General features: G+C 41.2%; 1 protein-coding gene across 15 annotated transcripts in view; it reads left to right on the forward strand.

Moving 5' to 3' along the window:
• rapgef2 (Rap guanine nucleotide exchange factor (GEF) 2) overlaps positions 1-12,558 on the forward strand; it is a 124,154-nt gene that overhangs the window by 51,962 nt on the left and 59,634 nt on the right. For 14 of the 15 annotated variants that reach the window (XM_037779490.1, XM_037779487.1, XM_037779488.1 and 11 more), the window contains exon 5: positions 11,583-11,658. In XM_037779490.1, the coding sequence (XP_037635418.1) occupies positions 11,583-11,658 (76 nt within the window). Of the gene's footprint in view, positions 1-5,758; positions 5,987-11,582; positions 11,659-12,558 lie in introns of those variants that run through there. The other variant, XM_037779503.1, reaches the window with a different exon arrangement.

A 12,558-nucleotide genomic window follows, 5' to 3' on the forward strand; every position in this document is an offset into this window, starting at 1 on the left:
TAGTGTTTTAGCACCACAAAATCTCTTGGGTGGTTGGGCGACATTTAATGGAGGTTTCTTTTAATCATGACTGTGATCTTTCCATAACCTGAACCAAGTAGTTTTAGTGGCCTAAACCTTAACCACAGAGGAATGTGTCAATAACATACAACAACATAAAGACTAAAATGACTTGCAGAGTACTCTCTGCAAAAACACATTCAAATAAGGTTTGATGATATGACCTGATAAATCCACAGCACAAAAAATTAGCACATTTACTGGTATAAAGATAAAGATAGAGCACTCTATTATAGTCCGCAGCCCTTGGTGTGCATGGCTGCCGCATTAAAAACATCATTCTTGAGGGGGGGAAATGAAGCGAGACCTATTTCCCCGGTGACAAGAAGGAAGACATTTTTGAAATGACACATTCAAAATGACACATTGTGGTTTAAGTTTTCAAGGACGTCTGGGTCATGAAACTCACTCAGCACTCGAATTACAGTGTTCATTTTCAAATCAGGGAAGAATAGAAGATTTGTAACACATTTTTTTTCATGACAGCGGTTGTATGACTGTTTTCTCATTAACAAGGAACTTCTTTAGAAATCCTGTCGATCTAACTGGTAGTCAATTGACGTCAAAGGATCGATGCATAACTCACACTTCCTGCTCCAACAGGTTTGTCAGAGTTTTCACAGAAGTGACGGGTTTGAATAACGAATGGTTGTTTACAAGTTGAGGCATTTCCATGTTAGTAGCCTCTTAAAGCCTCAACCGTTGTATTGTTTCATCACACATCACTTTCATACTTTGAATTTTTTTTCTGTCATTTTTTTGGGCATAGCGACAAAGAAAAAAAAAGAGAGTAGAAATGGTGAGGGGCAAAATGGCTGGGAGGGGAAATTGGTTGTGACACGAGGAACTGAACAGAGTCCAGCGGGACTTCCTGAAGCTTTTAAAGATGTGGTGGAATTGGGTTTCAGACAGGCCTTGCCCAGAAATGGCTGCTCATATCTACTCTGGCAGCAAGGTTGAAAACCTGATATGCTTCCATCATTCACTCAGTGCCTCTGTGTCTCTCTCTGTGCTTCCCCTCCCCTCCCATCGCTGGTCGCTGTAGTGAGATGTGATACAGGGAAAGAGGAGTGACTCAGTCATTAGGTGAAGAGGCATGAGCTCTGTGCCTTATTTAACCCAGCGGCCAGCGTGAAATCAAATACAACCCAAATAAATACATCTTAGTAAGCGGGGTGACACAGATTTAAAGCATGTACAAACATGTGTTGTGTAAAACATCTAATTAAAGGAAATCAGTAAATCAGGCTACATGGTAATGGATATTCTCAGATTAGGCGATCGCAGAGTGATTCATTTTTGCCGTGACTTGGCGGAGAGACATGGCAGACGATATACTGCAGTAAAGCATCAGGGACCGACTTGACTGTTCCACTCCGGCTGCACTGACAACAAATGTTTATGTATGTAATAACAGTTTTATGAATGAAGCTCAATCTGGAATCATTCATTCACTTCTTGGTATAGTTAGGCTCCGTCTTTGGCCTTCCCATTTTATAGAAAAGGAAAAAGTGCGGATGTGGAGTTGCCACAATCAGTCTAATCAGTCATTTTGGTCTTAGTCCACTAAGATTTCTTTAGTCGATTGACGTTTTTTATGCTTTTTTATGCTGAATGACTTATTTCCAAGAGCACATCTCTGGTAAACACAAGATCTAAAGTGGTGCTTTTTATGTGATTTGACAGATCTGACGATTAAATATAATCGATTAGTAGACAAGTAAGGGATAATATACAGCGAGCGGGTCATTGTTGTGAAATAAACCCCGACAGGGCCATGCGGAGTGGTCTTGCCAGCTGTACATTATCCCGCGTATTACATGGATACCTACTTAAGATATCAATGATTTGACACAAAAACGGTCCGCCAGAGTCCGACAGTAGAACGCTGTGATTGACCAATCAGAATCGAGTATTCAACCGTGTAATGAAATCATATGGGTGTTAGTCGACTAAGAATTTCTTTGGTCGAGGACAGCTTTAGTGGTTTATGTGCAGAGGGTGACACAAGTAGCCGCAAGTATGATTGATTTGGTTTGCCTCTGACTCTACTTCATTGCTTGTTTGCTTCGCCATGTTGAAAGAACACTCTGTTCTCCTATTGGTCTACGTCACAGAACATGATGTACTGTAGAAGTTGTCAAACTAGGTGAGATGAGGCAAAACAAATTGGTCTTTGTGCCATATGTCTTCCACTATGACAAACTACAGGAAAAAAAAAAAAAAAAAAAGCAGCTATCGCACCCGATGTTCATTTTCTTTCCAGATGCTCCACATCTGTCGGTCAGGCAGTTATCAGGCTTATATAGTGTAGTCTGATCTTGACATTATTTGTTAACTTTATGTAAAAGAAGAATGATTTGTTGTTGGTGGTGGTATGGGGTTGGATTTTCCTTCAGAAACGTTGCCATTTATAAAATTAATTAATTCCAAAATAAGATGCTGCAACTCTGTTTTCTGCAACTCTGCAACTTCTTATAAGCAATGGACAGAGCCAGAATCTGGCAACGCATGTAAGTAATAGCTGTCTTAATTGCCTTTTCCCCAGATCAGCAACATTTTATGAGTGTTGATCTCCTTTTTGAGCATGTTGAAGTCTTTTTAGTTTAGCTTCAGTTTCACACCCCGCTGTATGGAACTCTTTACTTCCACCCTGATATACACTTTGTTAACCTCGTACTGGTTTTACTTCCCCTCCTCCATGCTTCTGCCTCCGTTTATTAGCACTACCAGCTGTCAGGACGTTACCTCCGGTCATTCACCGACCTTATATTAGCTAACCGAAAGCACAACTCTTAACCGAATCTGCACGTATCAGCAGCCAGAGTTCAAGTTAGCGGAGGAATGTCGGCCTCATCGCTTTTGTTTGTGTGAACTGCTGGAAGTAAAGGTCAGTAAAGCATCAAATCATTTCTTGACAGCCAGCAGCAGGTCAGGCAGACTCATCTGTGACTGGAGATGACAAACTGATGCAGCGATAATTTATTCTGCAATCGTGCAAACACACATCTCACTCATGTCTTTTCAGTATTGCTCATATACGGTATGTTCTGTGGGAGCTGACAGATGGTAATAGGCTTGAAAGGTGATTTTTACTCCTCACATGGATGAAAACAAGGCTTACTACTAACTAAAGATTTCACGTTTTTGCTACTTCTTGGATTGAAAGTTAATGTGGTCACTCATGTGGAGACTTTCATGACCCTCGGGATGTTAAAACATGTCTACAATCACATTCAAAAGTGATTGTGCAAGCAATGAGAATTTTCCTCTTTTTAGAGAAAAACGTTTAAAAATAACTTTTCTGGTTGTTGCCAGCAGTGACTCACATGAGCGTTGGTACCACAGTTATAAGGCCACTGGCCAACATAACTGGCTTTACTGTAAAACCATTATGAGAGACTAGGCTCCTTCAAATGTGGAATTGAACTGAATGAGTGCTGAATTGTTCAGTTTGTTGATGAGCTGTTCTGATGGAAAACTTGCAGAGGTAACTCAATGTAAAGGGGCACTCCACTGATTTTAACGCAGCCTGTGAAAATGAAAAAAAGTCTGATCGTATAGAAGTCTATGAGAAAATGAGCCTACTTCTCACTTGATTTATTACCTCAGTAAACATTGTAAACATGAGTTTATGGTCTCAATCGCTAGTTTCAAGTCTTCTTCAATACAGCATGATGCTCATTTAGTAAATTATGGTCCCATTTAGAGTCAAATAGACCATAAAGCAGGGGATGCTTTAGGGTGTGGCTACCTTGTAATTGACAGGTCGCTACCACGGCGTTGTCTGGTCTGGGCGTTGCCGTGTTTTCGTCTTACAACTTTAACCCTTTTTAATGTAAAGATACTATCAAATTGCATCGTTATGAATATTAGGATCCAGCATTTTTGTACTGATTTTTTACCATCCTATTAAAAAAAAGATCTGTTGTCTCTTGCAAGTCCCTCAACTTTATGGAAGGTTATGCAAATAAGTTTGACAAACTTAAGAAGCGAAGTTCAATCAACAACTCTTCAGTTTGTGTTCGATGTTGACAAGAGCTGCTAGTTGCCAATTATGTTTGTTTTTTCACCAGTAAAGCAGTTTAAAGTCTAATCCTTCATCCGCCATGCTGCCTACTCATTACATCTTGAGCTGTGTTGTTAGCTTCCACATTCAAACCAGGATCAGTGCTGAACCATGAGCACGTAGTCTGTGGCTGAAGTTAAAAAGTACAGAGGAAGTGGCTGAAGTGGATACTTTTACATTATATTCTACATTTATTAATTTAGCAGACCCTTAAAATATCTCCATTCAAATTCAATAGGAACAAGAATAAACTAGATGTCATCAAGTGCAACCCTCAAACAACTAAAAGTGTCTTTAGAGCTGTAGGAGAAGTGGTTAGGGTTTCTTTTTATCTTCATCATGGTTTTAATTTTGATCAAAGAAAAGAACATGCGAGTGATCTGAGTTGCATGTTTAAATAAAACACCCATAACGAGTTTCTATTGCATGACTTTCATAGAAAAAGAAAGCTTACAGTGTGGAACATTTAACTCAAATACTGTGGGGGAAGTATGATAAGTATGCGAAAGATCAGATGGACAATTATTCTGCTCATGAGTTTAAAGCAACAGTGGGTAAAATTGGAACAAATATGATTTAAAAAAAAAGTTATTTTTATAAAACGGTCACTATGTCCTGACAGTAGTACATGAAACATGTAATTGGAAAAATATCCTGTGCCCCGGTGTCCTCCGGTTCTCCTGATGGCATCTGCAGGATTTCACAGACCGGAGGAAAACGGCCAATCAGAGCCGAGCTGGAGTCTGTTGTCCAGCTGCCGTTTCTGAGCAGCTGACGATCACTCGCAAACTCCGATCAAACGGTCAACGCTCAAGAATGTTTGTGACTCGGCAGCCATGTTGAGATCTGTTGAGGAAATACCAAGCACCGCCCACCAGCCGGAGCACACTCTCTCATTTTACAGCTAAACAGTTCACTACAAGATGTTTCTGAAAACATTTCAGGCGAGAAATAGGCATTACATTAACAGAATATTGATTCATATTTGATCAGCGCTGCCTAGATTGACCGTTTGATCGGAGTTTGCGAGTGATTGACGGCTGCCTCCGATGAATGAACAGCCAATGGGAACGCTCTTTCTCTCTGAAATGACCTGTGATTGGCCAAAGTCTCCCGTCACGGGCCAGATTTTTTAAAGCCTAGTCTAGTTTTCTCTCAGAACACTTGAATTACAATATGCTGAAAAATTATTATGGATTTTTTGCCCAATGATGCCAAAAACTTTTTGAGTTGACTCAAAACTGAATATCTTTATTTAATTCTACAGAATTCATGGTAAAGATGTTCATGAACCGAAAAGGGAGGACAGACGCTGTCCACGCCTAACCACCCCTCCATGACACACACACCCCACCCTCTCACTCACTTGCATCTCTGTAGCAGGAAGTGAGTCGTACGCTGGAATGCTGGCTTTAGTCACTAATGCACTACATTACACAGAGAGAGGGAGAGAGAGAGAGAGAGAGAGAGAGAGAGAGAGAGAGAGAGAGAGAGAGAGAGAGAGAGAGAGAGAGAGAGAGAGAGAGAGAGAGAGAGAGAGAGAGAGAGAGAGAGAGAGAGAGAGAGAGAGAGAGAGAGAGAGAGAGAGAGAGAGAGAGAGAGAGAGAGAGAGAGAAAGGGGGCAGAGCCATTGGACAGAGGCTGATCCACCACACACACAAACTTTCAGAGCCACACACTCTCAGACAGCAACACTCGGGTGTGCGCAGGACGATATGCCGCAGTCACACCAAAGTCTCGGGACTTGGAGCATGCTTGTCGGACCGACTGTGGACTAACAGCGGGGGGGATATTTTAGAAGGAGTTATCTCATCAGGTGGTGGTGTCACTCCGGGGGAGCAGTTTGGAGAGTCGGGGGTGAGTGTCAACACTCCTGTGTACGGCTCACTAAAGCTATGCCGAAAAAACTCCTGTGTTTTTGGTTGTAATTTAAAAATCTGACTCGTCTCCGAGCCGGGAGCTGGTTGCAGTAAAACCTTCAAGTCTGGAATGTGAAGCACGACTTTGATGTTATTTTGGATCTGTCAGTGTGCAGTGTGTGCTGCCAGTAAAAGGGGTGTGTTTTCTTCATGTTTTTGGGGGGGTTACACAAGACTTTTGGCAACTTTGAAACCAAAACAAAGATGGAGCTCCTGCTGTGGGGAGAATGTGATAGAAATGGTTTATAGATGCAGCGATGATTGATTGATTTGGAAAAGTTTTAAGCGGCTTGCCTCTCCCTCTCTCTCTCTCTCTCTCTCTCTCTAAAACTCTGCTTCAGTGCCCTTTTCTCTTTGCCAGTACGATGTCGGTGAGGTTGTATTTTGGGAAGCTAAAGTCATTCGTACATTCTCGGCATCGGTGTCAGCTTCTATTTCAGCAGCGGCGAAAGTGGGCAAAGGTTCGGGGTATTTGTGTGGTGCAGTCGTGCCGCTACGCCAAAGGAATTCTGTTTATGTTTTTCAAGGTGAGAGGTGGTTGGATGGTCAGCTGCAGCCCAGAAGGGGATGCTGGGAAACCCTTCAAGCCCGGATGTTTTCATTGACAGTCACTCCTGAGACGGGTCTAAAGTCTTACATAACCAGAGTTTAATCTTTGTCCTTCTTAAGGGTCCGGTGGGTTAAAAAGTCGGTGTGCCCTCTCACCACTTAGTCAGTTAAATGGATTAACAGAGTGAGGAGCCCTCGCCCCTTCCTCCTCTACACCCTCCTCATCCTCCAGCTCAGACCAGGGGTGCAGATTAGGGATTGCACCGGTTCAGTCAGACGGCAGAATGGATCTGAGGCTTTTGGCGGTGGGCTGGCGGGCTCGCCGAGCGAAAGGCTGGTGATGCATGTGGAATGACATTCCAGACGCCCAGGCCTTGTTGTATAACGGGAGGGGAATGCGAGGCCACTGAGGCAGGGGAGATGTCAGTCAGTCAACTGAGAGAGAGCTTCAGGGTTTAATTTGAAAATGAGATACTGGCCGCCTGTCTGACACCAGCTCATACAAAGCGTCTGATGGCAGCACACATGGGAACTCTTTGAAAAGATAGTAGTAGAGGATCTAGTAGAGAATCTCCATTTGTTTATATTTATACTGTCTTGTTTAGAGTTGCAGTGATTAATCGATTAGTTGTCAACTATTAAATTAATCGCCAACTATTTTGATAACCGATTAATCTGATTCCAGCTTCTTAAATGTGAATTTTTTCTGCTTTCTTTACTCCTCTATGACATTAAACTAAATATTTTTGAGTTGTGGAGAAAACAAGACATTAGAGGACGTCATCTTGGGCTGTAGGGAAACACTGATTAATATTTTTCACCATTTTGTGACATTTTATAGACCAAACAACTAATCAATCAATCGAGAAAATAATTATCAGATTAATCGACAATGAAAATAATCATTAGTTGCAGCCATAATCTTGTTTGTCAGTTACGTACCTGTAAAGCATTTGTGATTGCACAAACACCAAGTCAAGCTCTAAAAGGAGACATCACTGCTAAATAATAATGTCTCTAATGCAGACAGAAAATTATATTAATGTTTTCTAAACCTTTCATGGAATCGGTACTCTCATTTTCTTGGCAGAGTTTGTAAAACATTATGAAACAGGCCACTACGTTAGTGACCCAATGTCATTGGCTTGTCATCTTTAAGTAACAGGTGCTACACCAAGCCAGGTGCATTATGGTCAAAATCATCATTTGAAGGAAGAGTTTCAGCTTTTAACTTTTAAGGGTGTAGAGGCCTTAAAGTGCCAATTTTAATATCTGCTATCTCAAATCTGATATGACATGAATGCAGCATTAAGCTGCTTTACCAAAAAAATATGTTAAATGTCAAGTTGTAGCGTTTCTTACATTGCAAAGTTTTTGATTTAAAGTTTCTGGCTTGTTTCTTTTTTGTTGTTTTGGGGGGTTGTCTGTCTATATATGTGCTGCGTCTTTATGTATTTATGTACCGCATGTTGTCTGTTGTATTTTTAATGGCTTCTGCGGGTGAATTCCCCTTTGAAGGGACAATAAAGTGAAGTGGAGTGAAGATAATGATTTTTTCGACTTTGGTATATAACATTGTGCAGTTGAACGAAGCACATATAACAGCATTTTGGCGTGTAGAGTCTAATCTTTGCTCAGCGCTGTGCTCTGTTATGAATGAGTTACATACCTGTTCAACCATCCGGCACATTTCTTATCTTCTTCTTATCTGGTTTGTCCGCCAGCACACACTGGAGTTCTCAGGGAAAGAAAGCACAAAGTTGTGGACCTGAATTCCTCAGTGCTGAATTATTAATAGCAAATAGACTGTGCACACATCATTGGTAGAGCTAATGAAACCATTTACATGAGTCAAACTTTACAGTGTGACGGTGTTGATTGCTGCAAAGATGCACAATCCAGCCAAGCATCCACCGGGAGAACCAAATGTTTGTCTTAGACATATTTGTTGTCAGATATACGTTCGCCCACGCAGCAGATCTCGTACTTTATATTTGCTCAGGACTAGTCATAGAGCAGCGGAGGCTTTAATCTCCAAACAAGACACGTTTGTGTTAGAAAAGCCCTCCCACCCCCTCACTCTCCACTTCCATAATCCCTTCTTTAATATCTCACATTGCCAGTGGCATTTGCCTCCTGCAAAATGGAGGATTGGATTACTAATGTCAGGAATGTAATGGAGGAACATGATTGAACATGTCGCTTTGGTGTTTGCGTTTGGTGGCCTGACGTTCTTTATGCGATGCGTAGGCTTCTCGCTTTTCCAAAAGTGGAACCAGCCAACGGAGGCTCAACAGGATCAGAGCCAGTACCGACTCCAAACGTCTGTAAAAACCCAGATCAAAAGCCCTTCGCTCGTTCCTCTGAAGCTGCTGCCCAGCTGACAAATCATCTTTGCTGGAAAATAAGTTGCAGAAGAATTACAACGTTTTGTCTTCTTGTGAGAGAAAATACCGAGTAAGCTGCTCTCCATGCTGGAGCCGTGTTTGGCCCCGTGGTGGAATTCAGGCTGGTGGATGTCGGGGATACAAGCAGAGTTAAAACGCATTAAACCGAAGCTCAGGCAAAGCAAACAGCAACCATCAGCATTAACTCCCTCACCGCCTGAATTCACTCAGTCCGCTGTGGTCCCGTCCAGTCACTCAGGCTGTCTTTGATTTCACTTTATGCTCCTCAGCAGAAGTTAACTGTAATCATGTGCACTTTATTTGACAAACTCGTGTTCAAAAGGCATCAGGAAGTTGACAAATTAGTCAAGTAAAATTGCAGCCCTGGCAGAGAAACAACAGAACGGCTGACAAAAGAGGAAAAAACACAAAACCCAACAAAGGCTCGACTGTGAAAGGAGGCAGAAAGAGAAAAGCAAAGCAAGCTAAATCCACTTTTAGAAAATAAAAGGCACCCGAAAAAATCATTATTTGCTCTTTGCCAAAGTGTCAGGTAGAGAATCGCCAGCTCTTTGCAGTTGGCTGGTATTTATTATCCAGCCTGACCAAGCTGTACTCACAACATGTAGCCACAAGCCCGGGGCTCCAAAGCATTTAGACCATGCTGTGCCCGAGGTCTGCACCTGTCCGTGTGATTGATGGAGGCTACCACCTCCGCAGCCTCGACACAGGTAGCCACTCACCACTACTCGCTGCTCACTTCACTGTGAGCACCGAGGAGAACTTTATATACACACGCAGCTACTCACTTTGTATCAGTTACATAGTGAAGTTCAAGCAAAACAAAATGCCTCAATAGATCCAGTTTATGAGATGAGAAAGAACAGCAAGTTAATGCAAAGTAATGAGGATAAAACTAAATTAGGGCTGCAATTAAAGATTATTTTCATCAGCGATTCATCTTCTGCTTATTTTCTGGATTCATTGTTGTGTCTGAAATTCAATTCAGTTCTTCTTTATTGTCCCTTGAGGGGGAAGTGTGGTTTACAGTAGAAGGCAAAAACACAACATACAAGAGGTCCTCTTGTCCCGTGTGTTTTTGAAATGTCAAAAACTAGAAAATGATAAAACGCCCATCACAACTTCTTAGAGCCCAAAAAGACGTCCATAAATTGCTTGTTTTATTCAACCAAAATTTCAAAACCCAAAGATATTTCATTTACTATCATATATGACAAAGACAAGAAGCAAACCATCATGTTTGAGAGGCTGGAACCAGCAAATTTCTTTTATATTTTTTGCTTAAAAAAGACTGAAACAATTAATTGATTATCAAAATAGTTGCAGATTAATTTTCTTGCAATCAATTGATTGAGGAATTGTTGCAGCTCTTAAAATAATTAAATAGAATATAAAATTGAATTAGAAAATGTCTGAAAATTAATAAGATAAAGAAATGAAGACATAAATAAATAAATAAAATTAAATATAATTTAATACATTATTAAGGTTGCAACTAACAATTATTTTTTTAAAATTATTAAACAATCTTTCAATTATTTTCTTAATTATTTGATCAATTGTTTGATCTTTAGATGTCATTGTTTTGTACAATCAACAGTCTGAAATTCAATATTTAGTTTACTCGTCATTGAAGACTAAGGAAACAGTTGCATATAGTGAATCTTTGGCATTTTTCCTTAAAAGGGTTACTCAAACTATCGATTGATTATTGCAGGTTAATTTCCAACGACCATCGATCAACCCGCTCCGTCATGATTGTTTGAGCTGTTATATTTGTTTGTTCTATTGTATGCATGTTATAATCCTTTCAGCTCTAAAGTATTATGAATAAATAAATGCTTTCAGCTTCCAGGCCACCGTGACTCAATGTAAATTAAAGATAAATGTCTCACCTGCTGGTAGAAAACTCCCAGCTAGTGAATCTAAATAATGCATAACTCCACCGTGGCCTGTTCTTTTGGAGTCACTTGAGTTTATCTAACAAAACAATCAGAAAACCGACATGATGTGGGTCACATTCTGAGTCGGAAGATGTTAAAAATAACAAACAAGGAAGTCGTTGTGTCTCTGTGCATTGAGGTCGGGTGCTGGACAAAGGATGCATTCTTCACCAAACCCACAAGTTGGATCTCCTCACGCTCATAATTTCCACGGCTGCTGCCCTTCTTTGAGACATTTCGGTCTCTGCTGCTTTTAATACTCCCCGGTCCTCCCCCTCATTAGGAGCGAGGCATACTGTACAAACTGTGACGTCGTCAAAGTGGACTTTTCCAGAGGCGGGTGTTTCCCCTCAGGTGGGAGTGGCCGCAGCTGAAAGGAGGAACTGTCCATTCAATGCTACTCTGTTCGACATTTAATATAGAAATTCCATAGTGCATATTTAAATATGGTTGGACGCAGACTTACCTACAGTATAGACTCACACAGACGTCCTGGCTGCCAGTGTGAGAGACTGAAGAAATATACCATTGCACAGGGAAACAACATAACCTGCTCCGCTTTTATTAGGTAAACGTTGACGTCTAAATTCTTGTTTTTCTCATCATTTTATTCATTTCTCTTTTTTCTGTCCAGCTTCGGGAAGCGATCGGCAGGCAGCCTGCGACGTGGATGCGAGTGCATCGTCCTGGAACCCTCAGAGATGATTGTGGTGAGTCACATTTTTCAGACTTTTTAGCACACAGGTGTCAAACACACTAAAATACAACGGTCATTCTTTATTTTTGACGAAGCTTTTCCCATCCAAATGTTAATTTTCTATCACTTATAACCCAAATCCAAACACCTATCTTGTATTTTTGTAAACCATAGTGCCCTTGAAGACTGAAGTTTAGCTTCAGTTGTCTGTGATGTTAGTATACTGGATTGATTTTGTAATTCCTTCATGTGTTAAGATGTACCCATGTGGATCACCAAACCTACATTACCTACAGCAGAGTACAGCTGTAAGTTGGTCCTGTGATGTTTCTGTACTAAGCCTTTATGAGTGTCTCGTATTTGACATGTCATCACATCCTTAAAGCACAGCTGTATCGAACTGTCTTTAATAGAGTCCAGCATGTGTTGGGGTTGCTCGAGTCCACGGCCGGTAGGAAGGAGCTCTGACCCAGTTTTATGGCAAATCAAAATGTTGGCTCACTGAAGAAGTCGTTGAGAACAGAACTCATCCCCGTCTCAATCATCTGTTCACCAGAAGCCCTCCGAGGCCCGCGGATCAGAACAGATGCGGTGTTGCTGATGAGTTTGTGCTGAAGGGCAGCAGCATACTGGAGACAAAATCATCGTTGTCAGCTGTTGTTTATAGTGCTGCGAGAAAATGTATGTACAGTGTACTCGCTGCTACGGCAAGTCTGCTCATTTTATGATGCACTACATCAGATAAGGGAACCTGGAAATTGCAGACTAAAATATGACAGGAGGTCTGGAGAGTTGAATCTATACTGGACTGGAGATTTATTATAAGATGTTTCCCTGTTCATTAAAAAGCTTTCTTCAGTTTTCATGGGGAACACTACTGGTATTTATCCCTGTGAGGTGATCATGTCCACCA

This window comes from Sebastes umbrosus, chromosome 9 (assembly GCF_015220745.1).
Source record: "Sebastes umbrosus isolate fSebUmb1 chromosome 9, fSebUmb1.pri, whole genome shotgun sequence".
Taxonomy (NCBI): Eukaryota; Metazoa; Chordata; class Actinopteri; order Perciformes; family Sebastidae; genus Sebastes; species Sebastes umbrosus.